The sequence below is a fragment of the Barbatula barbatula genome (assembly GCF_947034865.1).
Source record: "Barbatula barbatula genome assembly, chromosome: 8".
Lineage (NCBI taxonomy): Eukaryota > Metazoa > Chordata > Actinopteri > Cypriniformes > Nemacheilidae > Barbatula > Barbatula barbatula.
In genome coordinates this window covers 5003244-5029216 of record NC_136771.1, presented here as the reverse complement: position 1 = coordinate 5029216, position 25973 = coordinate 5003244, and the positions used below count along the sequence as shown (strand labels likewise).

The 25973-nt window shown below is 38.2% G+C and overlaps 1 protein-coding gene across 2 annotated transcripts in view; it reads left to right on the top strand.

Annotated features, from left to right (window-relative positions):
• atp11a (ATPase phospholipid transporting 11A) overlaps window positions 1-25725 on the top strand; it is a 54409-nt gene extending 28684 nt beyond the window's left edge. Inside the window, exons 6-30 of one of the 2 annotated variants that reach the window (XM_079462430.1) lie at window positions 878-1006; window positions 1405-1508; window positions 1817-1867; window positions 2693-2757; window positions 3248-3329; window positions 4466-4616; window positions 4945-5142; window positions 5522-5695; window positions 6275-6441; window positions 6525-6596; window positions 7920-7993; window positions 8875-8978; window positions 9789-9970; window positions 14360-14611; window positions 14683-14863; window positions 15284-15386; window positions 15537-15682; window positions 17007-17066; window positions 17183-17310; window positions 18037-18172; window positions 18721-18744; window positions 21341-21406; window positions 21497-21600; window positions 22243-22408; window positions 25339-25725. In XM_079462430.1, coding sequence (XP_079318556.1) covers window positions 878-1006; window positions 1405-1508; window positions 1817-1867; window positions 2693-2757; window positions 3248-3329; window positions 4466-4616; window positions 4945-5142; window positions 5522-5695; window positions 6275-6441; window positions 6525-6596; window positions 7920-7993; window positions 8875-8978; window positions 9789-9970; window positions 14360-14611; window positions 14683-14863; window positions 15284-15386; window positions 15537-15682; window positions 17007-17066; window positions 17183-17310; window positions 18037-18172; window positions 18721-18744; window positions 21341-21406; window positions 21497-21600; window positions 22243-22408; window positions 25339-25617 — 3198 coding nt within the window. In that variant the 3' untranslated portion in view covers window positions 25618-25725. The remainder of the gene's footprint in view (window positions 1-877; window positions 1007-1404; window positions 1509-1816; window positions 1868-2692; window positions 2758-3247; window positions 3330-4465; window positions 4617-4944; window positions 5143-5521; window positions 5696-6274; window positions 6442-6524; window positions 6597-7919; window positions 7994-8874; window positions 8979-9788; window positions 9971-14359; window positions 14612-14682; window positions 14864-15283; window positions 15387-15536; window positions 15683-17006; window positions 17067-17182; window positions 17311-18036; window positions 18173-18720; window positions 18745-21340; window positions 21407-21496; window positions 21601-22242; window positions 22409-25338) is intronic. The other variant, XM_079462431.1, reaches the window with a different exon arrangement.
• Window positions 25726-25973: the final 248 nt, after the last annotated feature.

Here is a 25973-nt window from a genome sequence, read left to right as displayed (position 1 = left end):
CCCGGATGAATTATGACAACCTTACTCAGTAATATTTTTATTTTTTAATTTATAGAATGACGCACTGGTGTTTCTGTCGTGGTTGACGTGCAACTATTCCATCAAAACCCGTGCATGCACAAGAAACGACTTTTTGATAGCCCACTGTAGCGCCCTCTTTGCATTAAAGGGTTTAAACACATTTCAAAAGCATAAATGTATTTGGTTGTTCTTCGATTCGATTATCAGTGTGATTTGATTCCCACGTTTCGATTCATTCTGCATGATGTCGTCTTGCACAAAAATCTGTTATTATTAAGTTTACGAAAGAGAAAGAGAGGGATTGATGCACAGGATCCGTTCGATAGACAGACATTGGACGGTGCCTGAATAGCTAACATTACAGCTTTCCCTGCTAATAATCCAGTCAGCATCCTTTACGCACTGCCGGCAGATCAGGATTTATGTAGAATCATGACTATGTTTGTTTTATTTCGCTGTAAGACGCAACTCATTATCTATTGTTGATTTGATGTCTTAAACATTACTGTATTTTCGATTACCGCCGGTCCGGGAATATGAAGGTGCGGAAGTGTTTTTAGATGGCTTAGTGTAAGATAAATTGAATAACTAAGCAAGGCGAGATAAAATGCTGGGTGGGCTGTTCTTAAAGGTGGTGCGACTATTTTCTGCTGCAGCCAATGATATTGCATCCGTTTCAATACTATCTCAGACAGTGGTGTGAGTATTCTGACTGGTGTGGGTAAAGTGCAAAGAAACTTAAAATAAGTAAAATTTCAGGGATTTCAGATTATATTAGTTTCTATGATTGATGTGTATCGCTGCTTTTTAAGAAACACACATTTTTGATTTAGTTTTTTGTGCTTTGACCCTTCAGGTGGGTGACATTGTCCAGGTGAAAGAGAACGAGACGTTTCCGTGTGACCTCATACTGCTGTCCTCCAGTAGAGAAGACGGTACATGTTTCGTCACGACAGCCAGTTTAGACGGAGAGTCCAGCCATAAGGTAAATAGTCACTTTCTAGAAAGGCGACAGGACTTTTTAAGGAATAGTTCAGCCAAATATGAATATGTTTACCATCATTTCCTCACCCTCTAGGTGTTACAAACCTGAATACATTTCTTTGTGACCAAGCCGTTTTGGGTCACCAGTGACTCCCAGTCAAAAAGCAAATTTTAAGCTTTTTACCTTTTGCGGATTGAGTATGTTTATGACCTATTACAATGAGGAATAAATCTGATACAAAAAATGTATGATTCTTATGCATTGTGAAATGTTTTGGGGGCGTCTCACACAATAGAGCGCTGGAGTTAATAGGGTAGATGGCTAAAGTTTGCGTTTGCGAGAGAGAGTTTCTGACCTTGGAATGCCCAATGCCTTTTTCTCATCTTCTCCACACAAAGACCTATTATGCGGTTCAGGAAACAAAGGCATTCAACACAGCAGAGGAGTTTGAGACGCTGCAATCTACGATAGAATGTGAACAACCCCAGCCGGATCTGTACAAGTGAGTTACACACATCGGCACACAAGTATCAAACATCCATAGAAACATGACAACATACCTCACACGTTATGTGGGAAGCGCAATTTATGATTGGTTTTCTGTTGCTAAGCGACATACCATTACATCCAAACATCACATCATAGTGCTGATAATTGTTTTCTGGGCACGACATCATAACCCAGGATTAAAAGCTGTTCTAACTCTGGGTTAAAAGCGGGTTTAAGCTGAACATATGTTTGACAAGCCCAAAATGACACGGAACCTGGGCAGGACATTCATTTCTGTCTTTTCTTCCTTCCACGCTTTAGATTTGTGGGACGCATCAATATTTATTTGGATCGAGATGAGCCCATCGCGAGGTAAATCTATACTCAGGAAATTGACTCTTAATCAAAGGAGCAGGGTGTGAAAGATTGAATTCAGGAGAGACGATTTATCACTTTCATACAACACGTCTCTACCAGTGTTGAGTCTTGGCTCTTCCAAAAAACGGACTTGCTGTGTAAAGAAAGAAAGACAAACATTTATATTTTTTATCAATTATTATTTATTTCATATACATGTATTATACACTGCTGTTCAAAGCTTACGGTTACTTAAGTGAAAGGTTTCTCTTGAGCTAACACATTCTTTCGTTTTGAATGTGTCTGAGATTATTTGAAGACAAAAATATAAATGTGTGAACATATAATTTTCTTTCATTACAATAAATTGTTTTTGAAATGGATGACTTTGACTGAATATTGAAAAAAAAACAATAAAAAATAAAAGCCAATAAGAATAGATGGAAACTTTTGTCAAAATAAGCACTGAGGTGATTCCTTGATATAAAATACATCATTTATACAAAATTGTGACAACTCACATAATTACATCTGTGTTAGGCCATTGCTTTGATGAGTGTACTGTCATTCTAAAATGTATATTTCTTAAAAAAGATTCTATATAAATATGGTATACAGGTGAGCCTTAAATTTGAGACATAGAAAATAAAGTTTTAGGATTATTTAAACATTTAAAACAAAGAAACATCGTGACTTAAAATCAATTGATTTCTTTCTAGATCAGTAATCGAATGCTGTTCAATTGTTGACATTGTCTAGGTGAACTTTTCGTGATATTAATGTGTACATTAATACAATTTTGTATTGTACAATTTTGAATTGAATTGTTATTTGTTTTAGACCTCTGGGTTCTGAGAACCTGCTGCTACGTGGGGCAACACTAAAAAACACTGAGTTTTTATACGGTAAAGTATGCATGTACATGTTTTCACATCACAGTCGTGAACTTGAAGTAACATGCGGGCATGCATTCATCATTGTGTTCATTTAACTCCGTTTCTACACTGTATGCATTCAATGATGAACTACAAACTTTGAAGAGAAAACTTTTTAGGTACAGAAGTCAGAGATGACTTGCTGAATGAGTTGTTCAGTCACACCGTAATCGCTGAGAGATGAGAAACAAGTTCATAAATGCTGGCGAGTGTGTGAGAGAGAGAGGACGAGTGAGCGAGATGAATGTCACACTATACACGTGAGGATTCACAGTACAGGACGGACTCTAAAAATGTTTAACTTTGGTTACAATGGAGTCATTATGGCACAATGAGTCCGTACGGCATGATAAAAAAGCAGGGTTATGTAACGCTGGCTTTTACGTTGTCATAACATCAAAAAGGCTGTACTGAGGGGAGTTATAATCTTACAATGCTGTTTTTTTGTTCTTTCATCCAGCTGTAGCTATCTACACGGGCATGGAAACAAAGATGGCCCTCAACTACCAGTCCAAGTCTCAGAAACGCTCGGCTGTTGAAAAGTAAGACCCGCTGATCTCGGTCAGCATGTACGGCGTAATGTCTGTTTGTAAAGCAAATTGTTTACTCGCTGTGTTTCACGTCGCAGATCGTGTCAAATTACACTGGCTGTGTCTGCTCGGCAACTCTGTCAGACTGATAGATACGATGATAAAGACCAAACAAATCTGTGTGTATTGAATTAAGACCAACTTTAGACTTCTGCTCTTTCAGAGAGAATTATAATAAGAGTCAAATCAAATAAGCGTTGATTTTTTTGGACGTTCATTTACTCTTGTTGGTCTTTAATAATGCTTATAATCTGTCTAAAACAATAAAAGTCACCCTTAAAGTGATAGTTCACCCAAAAAAGAAAATTCTGTCATCGTTTGCTCACCCTCATGTAATTTCATACCTGTATACATGATCAGATAAAGATATTTGGAAACATGTTAGCAATTTTCAATTCTGTGACATCATTAACTGCCATAGTAGGACAAATTAAATGGCAGTCAAAGGTGCCCAGAACTGTTTGTTTTTACTAAATTCTTAAAAATATCTCACTTTGCGTTCAACATAACAAAAAAAGATGCAATATTATATTACTATATTAATGGATGATGTCATTGCTAACATTCTTACAAATATCTTTCTTTTCGTTTAACAGAACAAATACATTTAAACAGGGTTGAAACAACCCGAGGTTGAGAAAATGATGACAGAATTTCCATTTTTGAGTGTACTAGCCCTCTCAGGCCAGTTACGGCAGATGGATTTTGTTTGATCAAGGATGGGTTTTTTTTGCACATCGGAAAATGAAATTCTGTAATTTTCTCACCCTTTTGTCATTTCAAACCTGTATGGCTTTCTTTTTCCCGCAGAACACAAAAGAAGGTATTTTGAAGAATGTTGTTAACTGGCCCCCATTCACTTGCATTGGTTTTGTGTCCTTACAATTGAAGTGAATGGGGGCCAGTGCTGTTCGGTTACCAACTTTCATCTAAATATCTTCTTTCGTGTTCTGAGTAACAAAGTACGAAATGACAAAAACAGTGAGAATAGGAATGAGAACTCTCATTTTTTAATGAACTATCACTTATATCACTTATTAAGTGTATTATGTATAAACGGGTTTCGGACCATCTTGTTTGTCCTGCAGGTCTATGAACGCCTACCTGATCGTGTACCTCTGCATTCTGATCAGTAAAGCTCTGATCAATACTGTCCTCAAGTACGTTTGGCAGGCCGACCCGAACAGAGATGAGCCCTGGTACAACCAGAAGACTGAGACCGAGAGGCAACGACACGTGGTACGTAACACATAAAACGATACTGCGATGACAAATTTGTGTGAACAGTGTCAGACATGTTCTGCTTGGTAAACAGTGTTATAGTATGAACCTTTTATTTTTTTATTTTGTTTATGAATTTGAGTCATTCTTGGCACTCTTGAATTAAGATTCAGTCAATTGTTTTTTCTGAATTATTTAGATGAACACCTGCATTGGTTTTCTTTTTAGACCATGAGCCTGTTTATAGTTTATATCGATGATTTTATTTATTTGTAGAATATTTGTGAACCAGACTATGAAAATGTTTTTCTCACAATGCAAAAGTCATATTCTCATTTCCCTTCAGTTAATTCGGGCGTTCACAGATTTCCTGGCGTTCATGGTTCTGTTCAACTACATCATTCCCGTGTCCATGTACGTGACCGTGGAGATGCAGAAGTTTCTTGGCTCTTATTTCATCCAGTGGGATGATGACATGTTTGATGAGGAGATCGGAGAGAGGCCGCTGGTCAATACGTCAGACCTGAATGAAGAACTCGGACAGGTAGGAAACCTCTTCGGACAAAATCTATTGAGACTTGTCCATTTGTAATTAGATGTGATTTTTTTCGCTCATCATCATGCGTTGTTATAGTTTACCAAAGCCATAAAACATTTCTGTTAATTGAAATCAAAATATTAATTTTATTTGAAAAACTTTAAATGAATAAAAAATGCTACCTCAGACTGAAATAAGTTAAGCTAAGTTATTTTTATTTTGCTATATATACATCAAAACATGTTATCGTGTCATCGTATGTGATGGGTGTCAGTGTGTGTTTTAATGTTATGTGTGTCCATTAGTTGTGTAATATCAATATGTGATGTTTGTTAATGTGTGTCCACAGAGGTTTATGATAAGATCTCTTATTTGTCTGTAACAGGTTGAATACGTCTTCACAGACAAAACTGGAACTTTGACTGAAAATAACATGGAGTTGAAGGAATGTTGCGTGGATGGACATGTGTACGTGCCGCATGCCATCTGTAATGGGCAGGTGTTACCCGGGGCAATGGGCGTGGACATGATCGACTCCTCTCCAGGTGTAGATGGAAAGGTGAGCTACATTTACCGAATGTTGTTTACCACAATATTTGTTTTAGGGGTACAAAAATTACTACATTTAACCTACTACTTAAACCGACCATTATAGACCGTTACATCGGCCTGGACTGCAGTTAACTTCCGGTCTTGTGTTTGTTAATCGGTCTGGCTAGTGTCTAATTTTATTTATGTTATTATTTTTTGGTATGATAATTCTATTAAATAAACAATTTGTTGAATGGGTGCTATGGTTGTGTCGCAAAGAAACTGTGGAACAATGTAGACATTGTACGTAAGTGTCCATGTACTTTTGGAAATGCCGTGCATGTTGACTATACAATTGTGAGATGACAGGACAGCACTTTTCAGACAACGAGAGGATGAATGAATTTCATTACAGACATCCATCACATTAACATGCAGACTACTGTAGTATTTTAGCTGGGGATTGGTGAGGTGATGGATGGATGGATTCTCACTTCATCTCTGAGCTCAGGCTAACGTGACTAAAGTCCACAAAGTAATTTGTTAACTTGAATTCTATACATGTACGCTCAATTTTTAAAATCTCCCCTGGCTTGTGTGTCATCAGGAGCGCGAGGAGCTGTTCTTCCGGGCTCTATGTCTGTGTCACACAGTTCAGGTGAAAGAGGAGGAGACGGTGGACGGCATCAAAAGAGGGATCCATCAAGGCAAATTCACCTCCTCCTACATATCTTCTTCTCCGGACGAGGTGGCGCTGGTGGAGGGCATGCAGAGGTAAGACATACATGCTCACAAACATCTAGAAAAAACGTATTTTAAGCTCGAAAATAACTAAAAGAGCTCTCTCGCCTGACTAGGTTGGGCTTCACTTATCTTCGACTGAAGGACAGTCACATGGAGATCCTTAACAGAGAGGATGAGACTGAGAGGTGAGCCATCTGGAAAACAGAATGACCACCAGGAAGCTACTGGTGTTAGGAAGTCTTTTTTAGTTGGCTAACCTGGGAAAAGAGCTTTACCCACAATCCCACGTTCCTAAACTGAATATCAAAGCTGATATATTACTGTGTTACTGGATTTTTCTCATATACGTTTTTGCAACATACGGTGTGAAAAAGGTGAAGCTCATCAGTGAACCGGGTTAAGGCTGATTCACATTTCGCGTCTAAAACCGCAAGAAAAATGCGAGTTGAGCCGCTTTCTCTCTTCAGATGACCCACGGTGCACGTGCAGGACTCTGAAAAGTTGACCTACTTTCATCTCATGCGTGTCGCCCCCTATTTGCGCCTGCCATGCGTAACTCCACCCAAAAATGAAAATTCTGTCATGAATTACTCACCCTCTAGTTGTTCCAAACATATATACATTTCTTTGTTCGGCTGATCACAAAGAGAGATTTTGGATACATCAAACTGCATTAGGACCATTTCACGTCTTTTCCGTGTGCATATTCCTTATTTTAAAGGGATACTCCACCCAAACATTCTGTCATGAATTACTAACCCTCAAATTGCTCCAAACATGTAAACATTTCTTTCTCACAAAGAGAGATATTTTGGAATAATGTTAGCAACCCACAGTTCCGAAGCACCATTTACTGCCATAGCAGGAAACATTTGTAACAGATCTGTTTGTTTTCCAACATTCCTCAAAATATCATCTTTTGTGTTCAACAGGACCAAGACATTTAAAAAAAATGATGGCAGTCAATGGTGCTTCAGAACTGTGGGTTGCTAACATTATTCCAAAATATCTCTCTTTGCAAGGAAGAAATGTGTACATGTTTCGAGCAATTTGAGGGTTAGTAATTCATGACAGAAAAAAAGTTTTGGGTGGAGTATCCCTTTAAAATAAGGAATATGCACGCGGAAAATACGTGAAATGTGAATCGGGCGTTATGCAGTTTGATGTATTTACTCAGTGTGTTATCAACATCATAATAAAGTTTAGGCCCCTGTTTGTCTTATGATCAGCTGAATTACGAAAGGACATGTGTTTTGTGTAGTGTAGAATAGAAAAGGCTTGTGTGTGTGTGTGTGTGTGCCCTCAGAGGACAAGGACTTTGCCATAATTAGTGCAGTTACACACTGTCCTACAAATGAGAACACAGGGGTCTGTCTGTAATAAGGAAATCCCAAAGGGACTCGTTTATATTTGTGGCTATGTGTAGTAGAGCTTGTAGATCAATAAACCTTTTGATTCATCGTCGTTTTTATTTACACACCTGTAATTTACAAATCTAATGCGTTTAGATTCGAACTGCTGGAGGTGTTGAACTTTGATTCTGTGAGGAGGAGAATGAGCGTAATCGTGAGATCAAGCACAGGTAAGATGAATAACCCCCTTGACCCAGTTCATGTTAGCCTATCCCACTCATTAAAAACGCAATGCATGATTTATGGAAATAAAAATAAACACATTTACTTTACGTCATGTAACGAATCATCTTTGAGGACGAGAAATGGCGATTTTGTCACATTTAACTTCTGGGAATAGTTTCGTCCTCAAAGTTTTGTAAACACGCGCACAGACAGTTCACTATTTCACATTCCAGTTGAATGTTTCACCGTGTGTGTCCGAATGGAGGGTCCGGTTAATGCAAGTGGGTCATTGTGTCACCAGCATACAAATGAGAGATGGATTAAGACATCTGTACGACTCTTGAACACGTACGGTCACGTACCAATTGACTGAACGGATATTCATCTTTTCATTTGAAAACCGGATTTTCAAGCATAACTAATATGCTCATTTAAAGTCAATGTGATGCGGCGTTTTGACCTGGAAATTTCATATTTGCTGAGAACTGATTGGCTTGTGAAAAGTGGACGTTACATATTAACATAAGGGAAAAGAGCCATGTGATGGGAAGGAAGGGGTTAAAAAAGTAAAATTAGTTGAAAATTTACTTGTCATATGTTGATAAATGTTTATAGAGACATTAACAGACAATCAAAATCCATTCAAATTGAAAGGGATCACACACCTAAAATGTGAAACTGCTGAATTTAAGACTAAACGTTATGTTATATAAATGTTATAATAACGTTATTATGGTTACTATAGGTTATTATAGTTGTCTTTATAGTTATCGTTTCCAATTGTTATTATTATGAATGAATATCCAAATCTTATCATTTGGATATTAAAATTATAACTTGAATGTTTATAATTGTTTATAATTTTATAATTGTTTGTTTGTTTAAGGAGAGTACTACATGTTTTGTAAAGGTGCAGATTCCTCTATTTTCCCACGAGTGGTTTCTGGGAAGGTGGAGCAGGTCAAAGCGCGGGTAGAGCACAACGCTGTGGTGAGCAGAAACAAGAAACATCTTCATCTTCTGTCTTATTTTAGCAGTGCTATTTATAGGCGACAAAAGCACCTTGGCGAAGAAAAAAGATCTTCTCGCAGGATTTAGTTTGAGCAACTTTCATTTAGTTAACGTCATGAAGTTAGGTGTAAACCTATTTCAAGAAAGTACATGAAGGTTGTTGAGAGCGCGAGGGGAAGAAAGTGAAACAAAAGGACAAATGTATTTTTATTGATGTGTTTTTAAAGTGCGGCCCATCTCTGATCATTAGCTTTCATTAGAGGAGCGATCGTTAAAAACAACCGTCATTAGTTTAGCTTCTACCGAAGACGTTTGGTCTCCTGTTTTTCTGTGTGTAATGGAATGAATATGACACGGGTCATATATCAAACAGTGTACGTTGGAAAATAAAATAATATGGGGCATGAGGAATGAAGATCTCTTGTGGATCTGGGTCAGGGATGACATCACTTTGGAAAAGGGGTTCAGTTGCGCAGGGATTCGGGCTGATTCATGACTTCAGTGGCTGTAGTGAAAAGGTTTAAATTAGATAGAGAAATAGATTCATTGTTCAGAAGACTGTGTGAAGGAGGCCTGACCGACAATTCTCATATACGTAGGTGTTTTATGAACAGTCATTTTTGAATGAACTATATTCCTTTAACATTATCATTCTTACTAAGCTACAAATAAGTCTGAATTTAATTTTAGAGTTCGGATAAATTGTGAATTCTGGTAATGGAAAGCTTTGTTTTGTAAATGAATGTACCTGCTACACTTATAGCATTGTTACACATATTTCTCCTTTAGGAGGGTTTGCGGACTCTCTGTGTGGCGTATAAGAAGCTGAGTCAAAAGGAGTATGATGACGCGTGTCATCTCCTCAACTGTGCTAAACTGGCTCTGCAGGATCGCGACAAGAAACTGGCTGAAGCTTATGATGTCATCGAGAAAGATTTCATCCTGTTGGGAGCCACAGCTGTTGAGGACAGGTGAATGATCATTTCTAGACAATCTGAAACATGTTAACTTCACATCTAGTCACTGACGGTGGTCAAAAGTGGTGTCCAACTCTGGATCTTTGCTTTTATTATAAAACGTATAAAAACTTTATATTCGTGATGCATATGGAGTGTAAACTGAAGCTCAATTTTAAGAAGAATATAAGGAGGCTACACAAAACACTTTTTTGTGTAAAGGCTCATGCATACAAAATATGAATACACGAGTTGATCAACAAATTTAAATAACAGATACAATCGTAAGCAGTTTTAGTATATTTGAATCAAACCCATTGTCCCTGAAATGCTCTTGTTTACCTTTTCAAAATAATGTTGTTAAAAAACCTTTAAAGTTTAGTCCTTTTTATACCATGCATCTCATATTTCAATTGTTTATCTGAACCTAATGGCCCGATAATAGTTAAGTTTCCACGTCCGTCTCATGCACAAACACAACCGCACAGCTTCTTGGGCATACTCAAGTGCGGATGGACGAGTTCGACACATGTGCAGAACATCTAGTGGAGTCGGCCAATTCAGCAATTCCGTGCGCATGTGCTGTTGTACGTGTCCCATCGGTCCTCGCGGTCTCAAGTATTGGAATGCATGCGGATGCTGATGAAGAAAATGATGTGGTGCGGCACGCGAACGCAGCCAGACAGAGTCAACTTTGGGCTTAAAAGCCATTAAAAGATTGTACAAATATGCCCCCCTGGACATGACTTCTGGGCTGCTGAATTTTCAACAAACAATAATTATTTGCTTTAGTTGGGCTCTTGATTCGTGTGTTTTAACGTTAGGTTATCATTGTCTGTTATAACATTGTGATAAAATACAACTGTTGAGGCAATGAAAAGTCAGATCCATTGGGATCAGGCGATAATGATTGTAGTCTTTGTGCAGCTACCTAAATAATTGCTCATGAGTGCATTGTGTTATTGATTTATGAGTATTGTGTGATAATACATCGTGAGATTTAAGGCTTATTATTCTTCTTTGAATTGATAGAAAATACAAAAACTTTAAATTGAAACCGAACACTTGAATCAGTCATCAACATCATTTAGTATTATTTTTCAGTTTTTTTACAGCTTGACACCCATCACAAAAAGTAACCTACTCCAAGAGGAAAGATAATTAACTTGATAAAAGTCACGAGTCCAACTAAAGCAAACATATATGCTTCATCGATGGTTTTCTACATAATCATCATCAGACATCGGTCGAGACCAACTAGAACATTTGCCGAGTCCAATGACCAAGTCCGAGTGCAGATACCAAGTCTGAGACTTCAGAAAAACATCTCGAGTCCGGTCTCAAGTACTACAGCATTGCCCATCAACAAATGTCACCGATAAAGTGCATCCAGAGAGTGGTCGACAACAGCTTACATCCCAACGACCGCATTGAAGCATTACGGGCCCGGCATCTCATATAAACACACGTGAGCTCTGAAGGATGCGTTCTGGATAATCGTTAATCGCGCAGCCAATCAATAGAGTCCATCCGTCAGGCATCGGTGTCGCCTGATAACAAGCAGCTAACGCAATTAGAGCCCTCTTGAATCAATCAATGGGCCGGCACACACCGTGCTGATGAACTACTGTTGTGCGTCAAGCACTTACGGACTTTACAAATAAACACATCAATCTGTGTCGGCCGCTTTAATGAATATGACGGGGTAAAGGAATTGCGATTACTGGAGGGGAACTTATTTTTTGTCAGGCATCGTTGATTTGTAATCAGTAGCCTGTATGAAGAAGACTGTTGTTAACAGTCACAAGCTTTTATTAAATTGACTAAAAAGCTAATTTGATAAGAGGGATCATTGACCGACTGAATAAATAAGTTATGAATGAATTAAACCGTGTATTCGTTAAGAAAAAATGTAGGGCGGAGTTTGAACTGATTGGCTCGTGAAAACAATGAAACAGGAATTGATCGTGAAAACTAGAATAAAAGAAATGAATAAAGCAGTATATTTGTTTAGAACCAAATTTTAGGGTGGGGTTTCTTTTTATTTCTTGGCAACTGATTGGCTCGTTAAAACTGGGTGTTTTGTAAAAGAATGAGGACAAACTTGAGGGTGTAATATTTATTGGCCGGGGTATCAGGCCAATCTTTTTTTGAGGCTAAAGAACAGGTTTATCTTCAAAAGCGATGGCGTAAAACATTTCCACCTGTACGACCCTGATGACATCATTCGAAAAGAGAAGTTGTTTTCAAAGATGAGAAAAATATATATCGAGTCAAGATTATAAAGCGTTTTTTATATAATCCTGCTCAATAAGAAGAGAATCGTATAAACAAGGTCGTCATCCGCTTAAAGCATAACACACTTTACATACTTTTTTTACGTGTCTTGAAGTCAAATGATGTCAAAGTCCCTGCAAAAACGTACCTGACAGCTTAATTTTTACGCTAATGCTGTGTTCACACCAAACGTGAATTATTAGAACTATTTGCCTGAGCAAATTATACAAAATGTCAATGCAGAGATACGACGCAAATGAGGCGCATTGGTTGTCAATCACGTCTTCCGGCCGAGAAATTGGCACGAAGAGCTCATTGACACCTACTAATCCAGCGAGTAATAAAGAGCGATGAATGCGACACGTTTGGTGTGAACAGCTCAACAAATGATGTTTTATTAACAAAGTTCGGGAGGAGCACATGCAGATAACTAACCCGGCTGGCTTGCTATGACCAATCCCACCAATCACTCTTTTCGCTTGGGATAAAACGTCTACAAATAGACTTTCCTCATTCTCTCTACATTTTTGCAGCGGGTGGGGGAGGCCCAGGGCCCTATACGCATACTATCCTTCCCTTATTATCCGTACTCATTATCTGCGAGGTGAACTCTTGAACTTTTATTATAAGTTTAGCGTTGGACGTCGTTGTGAGGTAAAGAGTTTGGGCTGATTTAATTTTAACCAAAAAAGTTACAGATTGCCACTTTAAGAGAATGATATAGCTGAACTCAAATAAACAGTTTTAACGTAAAATCCTCTTCATGTTACTAGAAGGATTAAAAGTGAGTGTAATAGAGCATCTTGCCGCTTGTTCCCGGGAGTCTTCGTGAGAGTGTCACTTCCTGCGTGGCTGGGTTGTGAGCGAGGTGCAGTTGGGGGCGGAGTCTTAATTATCTGGCAGCAGTATGGCACTGTGATTCCTGACCGCCAGGCTGCTTAATTACTGAGTGAAGTAGGATGAGACATTACACTGCGGTATAAGACCTCTCTGCCATCCAGCCGTGCAGAGCATCGGCCATTAACTTTCATTCCAGCACTGCATACTGAATAAAAGATTGCTTTGAGTCCTTTTAATCGAGACCTGTTCACATTGTCCTTTCCTAAATTATCGTTCATAAGGCACTGTCACCAAAAACATTACTACTACTACTACTGCTGCTGCTACAAATAATGATAATAATATTTATAAATAGAGTAGTTTAAATTAATATATAATAATTATTATGATTATTTATTTATTTTTTATTTACTATTATTATTATTTATCTTAATTGATTCAAGGTAAATAATAAAGGTAAATACATTTTTATTATTATAATTATCATTATTTAAACTTTAATAATAATATAATTTTATAATATTTACTTTTTGTGTTTTGTTTAGTTACTATTATTATTATTCTTTTGTTAAATGTTTTTAATAAATGAATACATAAATGATAAGTGAATACATTTTCTATGTAAATATTTAAATTGTAAAAAAATGTTCATTTAAAGTTAAATGTAGTTTCTTCCTAAAATGTAATTACTTAAACATCATGCTCTTTTCACTGCAATATATTGTAGTCTACAATATTCCATAAACTACATTAAAATCAATATGTATATTGTGCTATTTCATATTTTAGTTATTACTCGGCTCGTTGGAATGCTTGATTCTGATTGGTCCGTTGCGACATTAGCAGGTTTGTTATTCCCAGATAACAACCTCTCGAAACTAATAACACATGGTAACCCGGATGCATCAAATCATTTGACAGGTTTTTTGCGACAAATGATTACTATTATTGCAAAATAAGTACCTTCTCTGTGATACTGATCCGTCTAATAAATGTTTTCATGTTGCTTTAAATGTAAATATTAAATATATAGACAAAATATATTAAATATATATTTTTTAACAAAAATGGTAATTAAAATAAATCCAAATGCATTTTATAGATTCAAAATTTCAATTCAGCCAAACAATTGTGTTTCAAAGCTTGACACGATTGCCACTGACCTCAAATCCAGTATAACATTCTGACACACGAACATTGTCATATTGACTTTAAACAAAACCTTTATTAGCATTCAAAGACTTTTTCATTCAAACGTAACCATAGTTTTGACATTTTCTATATAAGGCTGCAGGACAAAGCGGCCGACACAATCGAGTCCCTGCACAAGGCCGGTATGAAGGTATGGGTCCTCACAGGGGACAAAATGGAAACTGCAGCAGCAACATGCTACGCTAGCAAACTATTCCACCGCAGCACACAGATCCTGGAACTGACAACCAAGAGGACAGAAGAGCAGAGCCTTCACGACGTTCTGTTCGACCTGAGCAGAACCGTCTTACGACAGCATGGCAGTATGACCAGAGACACGTTCTCAGGGTGAGTGTAGTGAAATGTATACATTGCCACACAGCACACGCACATCTTCACACATGTGTTTGTCCTCACAGACTCTCGGGTGATTGCCAGGACTACGGTCTGATAATTGACGGGGCGACGCTGTCAGCTATCCTTAAGCCGACGCAGGAAGGCACCAGGGTTGGAGGAAACTACAAGGAGATTTTCCTGGAAATCTGCAGGAACTGCAGCGCCGTGCTGTGTTGCCGTATGGCACCCTTACAAAAAGCACAGGTAATACAGCACTTTAGCCCCACGAATGACAACACTTCCTGTTCTGAAGTGGTATTCTTTAGACAGTTTATGAAAAAATAATCATTTAATAGCAGTGAAGTGCAACCACCGCTTTGGTTCAATTTGATTTAAACAACGCTGATCTCATTCTCCTTTACGGCACACTAAAGCTGTCAATCACATTCTCAGGCCGCTGAGAACACCAGAGACCGTAAAGTCGAGAAGTGACAGAACTGATAGTGTTACAAGACAATTATTGAGTTCTCTGTAACCAAAGCGAGCACAGTCAAATCCTGCGTAATCCATATGGGCTCAAAGCCACATATCATGAATGATGCTGGAAATCGGACGTATATCAAACTAAAACAATCCAATATCCCTGTTATGATCTGACCTGTGGTAATGAAACTGTTTTTTCAGATTGTGAAGATGATAAAAACATCAAAGGAACATCCCATCACGCTAGCCATCGGAGACGGAGCCAATGATGTCAGCATGATCCTGGAGGCCCACGTTGGCATAGGTGAATTCACGCTCGTATTTAGAATCAAATTTACTTGTCCAAACAGAATCAAATTGTCCAGCTTGAAACAGCTTGTCCAAAATGAATGTGTCAAATAAAACCATTTAAACCAATGTTTGGTTGTTTATTGACTGGTTTTCTGTCCTCTAGGAATTATGGGTAAAGAGGGCCGTCAGGCAGCCCGTAACAGTGACTATGCGATTACCAAGTTCAAACATCTGAAGAAGATGCTGCTGGTTCATGGGCACTACTATTACATCAGAATCGCTGAGCTGGTCCAGTACTTCTTCTATAAGGTACAATATGTCATAGATTCTTGGAAGGGGAAATAACCTTCTCCGTTGCGGTTAAGAAATGTGTACATATATGTGTTTTCATGGTGTCATTCATTTACCCAACAGTCTGCATAAAATGTTTTATTTTTGCTATAAATGTTTTCACTGTTATACACTAGGGGCGCTGTTACTCACATCTGAAAGAGTACAGCATCTGCAGATCCACAAACAATCACTAGTACTGTACAAAAACAAAACTATAACACAGTTTTCTCCCTTTAGTTTAAGAGACTAGTCAAAGTTGTATTTTTGAACAATCCTACTGACATTGAAGAGGGGATAAACAGATGCCATCCATCCGAAATCGCCTACTTCCATACTATATAGTATGTGTATGAGTCATGACTAGTATGTCCAAACCTCAGTGTGCACAAAACAGTAGGCGAGAAATACCCGGGTGGTCTACTGCTTACGCCGAAATGGATCAGATAGACACTTCTCTATCCCATGATGCAGAGGGAGCTGACCAACAGTAAAATTTCAAAAGTAAATCAAATAACAATAGTGGAGAACGCGGGTGTCCGTTTTTTAAATGTAAGTACAGGTTGATGAACCTCTCATGAATAAATGAGGTTTGTACCTCGGTTGATGTTAATATGTCATAGGTCAAAGACCATACGGGTCACCTGACAATTAATGATTGGCGGATGCAGTGGTCCGAAATCTATTAATACAAACTCCACACATACTATATAGAAAGTACTGTTTTAACAGTATGTACTTGCTTTAAATCAGTACGTGCTGTCATAGTATGTAATTTCAGACGCAGCGATTTCACTAAGGCTCTGTTCTTTTACACAGAAGAATAAGGGGAGCCATCAAAGTTTTGTGAAAATGGTAAAAGATTCTGGAATGCTGATATGAAAAGTAATAGTTCCACTTAAAAATGATGTTTGTTCGTGCACACTCATCTATCTTCCACACTAGACAAAGAAATTTAGTGACTTACAGCCTCAGTCACCGTTTACTTTCATTGAATAGGAAAAGATAAGTGTCGGCATTCTTAAGAATATCTTCTCCAAAGTTACACGTAAAGAAAGTCAGGTTCAGAACAACATGAGGGTGAACAAAAGAAAACTGATTGAACCAACCCTTTAGGAAAACCTGGCAAAATAGCCTGTCACAAGCTTAATAGGCCGGTTCCAACACACAAATCTAATCTGGATTGAATTTAAACTCCGAGTATATTTTTAGCCACCAAATTCTCACACACACACACACACACACGTTTGCTGAAGTGTTTAGATCATCAGGTACTGAAGATTTGTTTGTTTCTTCTCCACAGAATGTGTGCTTTATTTTTCCTCAGTTTCTCTATCAGTTCTTCTGTGGCTTCTCTCAGCAGGTAACCGCACATCGCAAAATATCCTAATCCCTATTACAGTACATTTGGTACATTCTCTCCTTGAATTGCTTGACCGTTTTTGTTTATTTTGTTAAATTGGTTTTGTCCCTCCGCAGCCGCTCTTCGACACTGCATATCTGACCCTGTACAATATCAGCTTTACTTCATTACCCATCCTCCTCTACAGCCTGATGGAGCAGCACATCAACATGGACATCCTCAAACGGGACCCGTCTCTGTACAGGTGAGTACGGCTCAGGTGGCCGTACACGGAATATTTTAATCAATGATAATGATCCAAATATTTGTGGCTTGGATGGCGCGGGAAACGACGCAAAGACATTTAGCTTTTTTTGTGAACTGCTGCTATAAGTAGGAGTTTAGGTGATAGGGTTAGGGTTTGTTATTTAGGGAACGTGAATGACGTGCGTTGCACTCGGTCTCATGTTCGCAGGAAGTATTTCTGGAATTTCTCCTATTATCTCCTCACTGAGACTGGTTGACAATTTCCTGTCCACACGCTGGCTATTTATACCGACCTCCTGGTTTCAAGCCTCCAAGTTTTCTCACTTCATCACAAACACACTCCCAAATACAACTCAGGAATAATTGGTTAGTTTCACCAGCCTTTGGCAAACATATTCACACAGACCCACTTACACCAACTTATTTTTTTACCCACAGAAGTAGAACAACAACCCCTTCGTATTTTCTCAGAAAATGCCTCGACGCAGTATTTTGTCCTTCTGTTCCTCCGCATTGCTTGTTCAATACAAATACGCGATGCTCATCTCTGACGCCGAACAGGAAGCTTGTTTCAATGTTGTGTATCTTTGTAGATCTTTCTGCAGATGAAAAAGTCACAGATGACAGGATTAAAATGTTTGATTGTACTATCCCTTTAAGTTGCTGTATATTCGTAAAAAGTAAGAGCGAATGAGTAATGTGATGGGACGTTTGTATATTGTAGAGATATTGCGAAGAACTCTCTCCTGAGGTGGCCCACCTTCATCTACTGGACATTCCTGGGAGTCTTTGATGCCATGGTCTTCTTCTTCGGTGCTTTCTTCTTATTTGACAACGCAACTTTCACCAGCAACGGACAGGTAATACGGTCGCCACCTTACCCATTGTTTGTCCGTGTGTGTTTTTTGAGAGGCTTCATAGCAGCTGTGCTGTTTTTTTCTCCGTGACATGAAGAAGATTGAATGGGTGGCTGATGATGTTTGTTGTGTGACATTTTTGAGTTAACACATAGAGCAGAGTGTTTGTGGTTAACTGAGGTTGAGCTTTTGTTTGTGGTTAACGGAGGTTGAGCTTTTGTTTGAAGTCACTACAGGTGCCTCTCCATTCATTTATGCGACACAACGCATGCTGGGTAATCAGTCAGACCAGACATCTTTCTCTGTGCCATTAAGTTAAATCATAGTAACCTTTTTGGATTGCTTTTTTGCCTGTTTGAATTACTTTTTAAGTTATAACATCCTAATTTTTCTTTACTTTCTTGCTCCTTGCCCCCTCCCTACCTCTCCTTGTTTATCTTTGCTTTTCTCTCTCTGTCTCTTTCTATATCTTTCTTTCTCCTCCTCCGCCTCCTCTTTTCTTACCTTGCCCTTTGGCTTTTCTTTTTTTCTGCTTCTCTTCCTTTCCTCAGCTAATGGCCACCAACACACAGATGGTAAGCCTGCCCCTATCTGTTTCTCATCCTGTTTTTAGTTTCACTGTTACCCTCCGCAGCCCCTCGCCCTAAACCCCGCCCCCACTCACATAGTGTCTGCTAACCGTTCAATCGCCATCATAGCTTTCACATCAGAGTCGACACCTACCGTGGCACGGGCCGACCGGTGTAGGTATAGTGTAGTGACCCTCTGTTTATCGTCCTCTGTCCATCATCTTGTGTTCGATTAGGAGTTTGTGTGTTCGTCCCATGTGTTACGTTGCAGAGAGATGTTGTCATTCCCATGTCCATCGGCCTGTAGGATTCACATCCATCATCACATGACTCAATGCAAGGGCCAATGAGCGAACAAGCAACATTTCACTTCCTGCAGCTGTAATAAGGAAGATCATTCAAGTATTTTTAAGACTCCTAGGAATAACTGTTTAAAGGGACAGTTCACTTAAAGGTGAGATTTTCTAGTAAAGCAAAAATGTTGTCATCATGCAACCGCCCTCATGGTTATCCAAGATGGTATCGGTTTCTTTTTCTGTGGAAGAAAATGGGTTGTTTAAGGGTATGTTGAGGATTCTTATCCATACAATGAAAGTGAATGGAGACTAGCGGCTTTCAGATGCAAATTTGATCAAAACAGCATACAATTTGTATATTAAACACCATATAACTGCTTTTTGGGGGTAGGTTAGACATGAATTTAAATAATTAATTTAGTTCATTAAGAAGAATGTGATATCTTTACTAGAAAGGTGGTACAGTTTCTGTCTACTCAATGAAAGTGAATGGAGACTGTAACTTCTTATATGAAACACCGAAAAACTAGTCAATACTACTCCCGTGTATTTTAAACACAATGTCATCGCTTTATTTGCGTATGGATGGAAATTTAAAGCATTTATTTTATAAATGATGTAAAAAGAATAAGTGGGGATGTTTAGCAGAATGGTGACACTGTTACAATGAAAGTGAATGGAGAATCAGATGTTTATTCTGTCAAAACAGCATAAAACTAGTCCATACTATACTCTTAAGTATTTTAAAGACCATACGACCGTTTATTTAGGGATGGATGATAATGTAAAGCGTTCATTTGATAAATTAAAAACATTGTTTAGCAGAATAGTGACACCTTTTTATTTTTTTCTATACAATGAAAGTGAATAGAGACTACAGGCTGTCAAACTTCAAATATGTCAAAACAGAATAAACTGTATATTCTGTATACACCCTATGTCAGCTTTATTTGGTGGATAAACAGACATTTTAATCATTCATTTAATAGATTAGGAATAATGTGGGGATCTTTACAAAAATGGTGGTACTGTTTTTGTCTGTACAATGAAAGTGAATGGAGACTAGAAGCTGTCAAACTTCAAATACTTGGGAGATGTATGGAGTAGTTTTAGGGTGTTTTGACATATTTGAAGACCATATGACATCTTTATGTGAAGGACATGTGGAAATTTAAGTCTTTAAAAAAGATACATTTCTCAAGAAATTAAGAAACAAACTTTCCTTGTTTGGTTATTTATGTTTGGGTATTTTTATGAAAGAAAATATTTTTTTAGCATAGTGTGCAAGTTCAATGATGTACAGTAAGACTTATATTTTGTTATGATGCATTTGTGTTTTCACTCATCTGAAACAGCATGAGGGTGAGTAAATAATAACAGAATAAGCATTTTTTGCTGAACTGTCCCTTTAAGAATGACAAGACTGGATGCAAAACAGTGCACTTTTCCCAAATAGTTAATCTGGTTTATTATTTAAAGCATCTAGCGATATCCTTCAATGTCATTTGCCCTTGACACGGTTACAAACACTAAATTTCATTCCATCGGCTCACCGAGGTAAGTTAACATCTGTTGTGTGTCCCTGTACTTGTTTTGTTTTTGAAACTGCCAATTCATCACCATATCGTTGACTAAAACCATTCAGCATCATACAGTTCTACTTGTGCTCTGTGTGGCACTTTGATTTTGATTCATGCTTTACAGATTCGGGTACAGATTCATTGATTTATAAAAAGCTCCTAGTGTCCCCGAAGACAGAAGAAGAGTGTCTCAATTCAGTTGCTTGCCAGCACTGTGAACAATGAGGGAACAAACCTCTGAAAAGAGAAACATAGAGGCTTACCGCACCCAAACAGAGCTTTATTGGGCCTGTACGGCAATGCCGAAGTCATAATAGCATTTTAAAACCTCGCCTCGGTATTTATTTATGAGGTTTTTATGGGCGTAGTATTGTAAAAAGCATGTGACATCACCGAGTCTTCCAGACATCGTTATTAATCTCAATAAAACTAGATGCAGAAGAGCTTCTTTTACAGCACTGATAAAATATTAATTCAATGCTACGGTTCGGGCATTTTCTTCAGAATCTTTCACAATAGAGAAACATTTCATGATTTCCTTAGGCATATCTGCGCAGGAATATATTACACAACACTACAGCAACTTATAGGAGTCTGAGTGGTTAACTTGTCAGCACACTTTTATACTTTTCATCCATTCATATGCAAAACCCAGGAACATGAGAGATGTCTGTTTGTGCCTCTGTGTCAATCTCTTTCTGCCTTTTCAAAATTTTTCTGTTCCAGATGTTCGGAAACTGGACGTTCGGAACGCTAGTGTTCACGGTCCTCGTGTTCACAGTTACTATAAAGGTACATTCACTGTTGTGAAGACCGTTATACAGTTTTATGGTTTGTTTAATGTTAATGGGTGTCGTCTTCATCTCTTACTATGTGCTGTAGCTCGCCTTGGACACACATTACTGGACATGGATCAACCATTTTGTCATATGGGGCTCTTTGCTTTTCTATATCATCTTTTCACTCCTGTGGGGAGGCATCATTTGGTACGGACCCCACCACTGTGCACTTCATCTAAACACCCTTATACAGGTTTATTTGTATTTACATTGCCCGACAGTGATGTCTATATATGCATTGCATGACGATTTGTCAGATAGATTCTGAAAGACCCTAAACTTTGATATATTTAATATATTATAATGTTATATTTTGTTTTGTTTTGTAACATTCATAAATAAGTGTTATAGCAATGATATTTTAAGCATTTTTAGAACAACACGAACACAGAAACAATAAAACTAAAATGAAATTAAAAGTCTGAATGTCAAAATAAAAGTCTTATTGAAACCTGAACTTAAAACATGACTGAACATGACGGTATATCCTATATTCACAGAAAAACTTCACAGTTTTTACGTAGTTTGGCAACATTACTTATTGTTTTTACAGAGACATTTTATAGTCAGCATGCAGAGTAAGTTTAACTAATTTTGATTTCAATCTTTTAAAACTTTATGTCTGGGACATTTAAATATAGCAATTATAAATGGTAAATGTGTGATAAGAAATAAGAGTTAAAATAAATAAAGTTTTTTATGTGACATACTAATAAACAAAAGCAATGTTAGCTTTACACAAAAGGTACCCATAGTTCATACCCATAATGTCTCCTGTTTATTCTCTAGGCCTTTCCTAAACTATCAGAGGATGTACTACGTGTTCATGCAGATGTTGTCGAGCGGTCCCGCATGGCTCAGTATAATTCTGCTGATCATAGTCAGTCTGTTGCCAGATGTGCTGAAGAAAGTGTTGTGCAGAGCCCTGTGGCCCACCACCACAGAGAAAATACAGGTACAATCTCTACACGCACGTTTGATGCACTTATATAACACAACATGTTAAACCTATTTGAATGCGTTACATTTCACCTCAGTAACAGAAATGTTAACCTTCGGGGTAGAAACCAAAACAATTTGACGAAAATAGAACCTATAGACATTACACAGCAATGACCAATTGAAGTCTATTTTGACCAATGATGTGTTACTTCTTAAAAGAAAAATATGTATTAATCAAAGTTGTCTAAATTAGGTCAAAAGTTGTTCATATTTGAAATAACAATACTAACTGCTCTTTAGATTTACACTTGTGTCGGAATGGTTCCCAGTGTGCTTGATGTAAGTGGATTCTGATTCATGGTTCACTTCTTCTTTAATGGCATTCAATTGTCAATTCCGTGATACAATGCGTACTTTATGTATTTTACTGTCGACATACATGGTATGTCAACATACTATGTTAGGAAAAATTTCGTAAAGAAATTTTGTTTGCGAGTGTGTGTTGAGCTGCTTTACCACCAACCTAACCTGTGTGATCTTTTCCCTCACCTGTTTTCCTTGAATTTTTCACAGCAAGCGTAAATGCGTAATTATTCTGCAAAGGGGTCAATTGTGCTTTCATGTTAACATGAGCTCTAACTGTAAACATTTCATTTTTCAATATGATAAAACTGTAAAAACAACACTTAAAAACATTTTAACACTTAAAATTCCAGAGAAAGCATCTACAGCTACATTAACCTCTGAGCTGTTGCTCTTTTCTGTTTCTCCCTCTACCTCTCTGTTTCTCTACGCTTGGCCTTGACCCTTGACCTTTCCTCTCCTGTGCGTGTTTAACCCTTGACCCGTGGTAACAGCAGTCAAAGCGTCGTGGTCTCACTGCTGAGCAGTCCACCATCTTTATGCTGTCTCAGACCTCCAGCAGTGTCAGTTTCTGAACTGAGCAGGAGGTGAACGTCTACACTCTCTCTATCTGTCTCTCTCCCGCTCTCTCTCTGTGCATGTGTGTGTGTGTGTGTGTGAGTATTAGACACAGCAGGGTAATGAATGTTTATTTATGTGTGATATGAACAGTATTATCGGCAAAGAATCAATCGGGGTCATACGCTTCCCGACAGGCTAATATCAACCTACCCTGTGGTGTCACTGTTTATGTAATTTTTCATGTTTGCATGCATGAAATGTGCATGTTTATGTCTGTGTTTATGTATTTTATGTTGCAGGTATTGAAAATGCATATTTTTTATTATTATTTCCATTCCAAGACCTAAGAACTGCACACAGGTCTATTGCTCCATGTTTCAGTCTGTATGCGTATGTGTGTTTATGTGTGTGTGTACATATGTGATGTTTCACAGAGAATGAGGGCTGACAGGATCTTTGACAGGGTTGAAGCACACAGTCATGACTCGCTGCTAGATGGGGTTCAGAACACAACCGAGGCCTAGCGGCTCGATGGTAAAGAGCAAGACTAAAGCCCTCAAGTTAACTGGAGCTCTGGAGTTCTCAGATCAATCGTGCCGTTTTGGATTAAGATGATCTGAGATATCCAGAATCCTTTTTATAACCTGGATGGGCTCCTTCCAGTCGAAACCCGCTGGATTAAACACCTTCATGCACATGTGTGGGTCTGTTGTTTGACGTGACTTGTTTGGTTTGAGTGTTTCAGGATGTGTTTGGATTGTGGTTTGGGGTGTGCAGCCATAAGGACTCGGAGACACTTTCAAACAGTTTAGCATCTAACATTCATGCATGAGTTTGAGATTGTGTACAGAGTAGTGAAAATGTTGTAATATTTCCATATATGTCTGTACAGAATGTCCTAGAAGATGCTTTTGACCTCTTTTTAGGTGTTTTTGGGTGCATCTCATGAAAGCCATCCAGCAACATATGCGGGTTATATTGCCCCCCAAAATCCAAAGAAAGAAATGATCAATTATATGCCAAAAGAATCATAAAGGTCCTATAGTATAGTTTTAGCTGGATATCATTTCTTGTCTTTCGTTTTAAAATGTGATTTTGTTCTTGTACCTTGACCTGGGCTGTGACCTCAACATGTCTACATGAGATTTACCTTGTACAACATTCAACAAACCTGTAATACAGTTATCACATTTCTTTAAGAAAGAGCTTCCCAAACTTGAGATGGGCACGACCCTCCAAAAACATACAAAAAGCTTTGACCATGACCAGTTTTGACCAGACAATACTGTAGTGTACTATAATATTTTTACTATAGTAAACTGTTGTAAAATTACTAGATACTACAGTGGTTTTGTGCATTTTAATAGGAAACATAAGAATATACTACAGTTTATTCATTTATTATATTTAATACTACAGAATACTATAGTATACTACTGTATTTTTTCATGAATTGAGAGGGTTATAAATAAATTGCATTTGTAATCCATGACAATGCAAACTATTTACAAATGACATGTGTAAGTGAAGCTACATAAAACATCATCAATCTTTTTGCAGTAAAATTCATATTTTTTTTGTTTTATTATTATATTAATTTATTTACAGATCTAATATAATGTATAATATTTTATTTAATTATTTAATTCAATTTATCAAATTTAATTAGCTCGTCTTGGCCCCTTGCAGTACCACTACAGCCCACTGCAGGGCGTCAGCTCACAGTTTGGGAACTGCTTTGAGAAGTATATTTTTGGAGGTCTTGCTCACTAAATGCATGGGTGCCTCTCAAGTGGTCAAATCTGTCTTCTATGATTTTCTTTTGATTTCGGGCTTTTTATACATTGTTTTGCAAACGCATGTGACGATTGTGTGACTGATGTCGTTGTGCATTATTACATTTTGTTTTGTTTGCGCTTCTTCTTGCTGGGGCTTTCGGAACCGTGTCGTCTTGGCTGCAGCTTTATCACCTGTTCTGTATGACCAGATAATTCATCTTTAACATTTTATTTTCTCCAGAACGCTGACAAGCTGTACAAAGGCCACCTGTCGGAGTTCACACCCCTCTCATCCCTCCTCGCCCCACCCGCACGGAAACATGACAGGCGCGGCGACCAGAGCCAGATCCACGCCCACCGCAGGTCTGACTCATCCCGTCCCAAAAAACTGATGCGCACCTACTGGGGGGGCAGACGCGACTACTCCACCTTCAGCTCTTTCCTGCAAATAGGAGAACACCCAAGATTTTCCGGGGCAGCTTACGCCTACAGTGCACCGGGGCCTGAGACCTCCGTGTGACTTCAAGAAAAAAAAAAACGTTTGGTATAGTCAAGCGCTTCGAGCCTGAAATATTTACATGATTTGCAAGCCATGTAGACAATTTTTACAACAATCTCGACCTGTTACCAATGCTTTATCTAAAGCATCGAATGCGATGCCACGTGTTAATTAGCGGACTGGAGGAAGGCCAACCAGAAGCGTGGCGTACTGTGCTAAGCAGCCTCGGGACCTCTTTACCTTTCTTTCTTGATGTGTGTTGCAACGTTTGAGTGTGTACCCTTTTGCACTGTGGCTTGTGTGTGTTTGCCCGTCCCACTTCTTAATCCTTCATGTGAGAAATTACAGTACGGGGACCCTAGTAGCATAACGCTTCC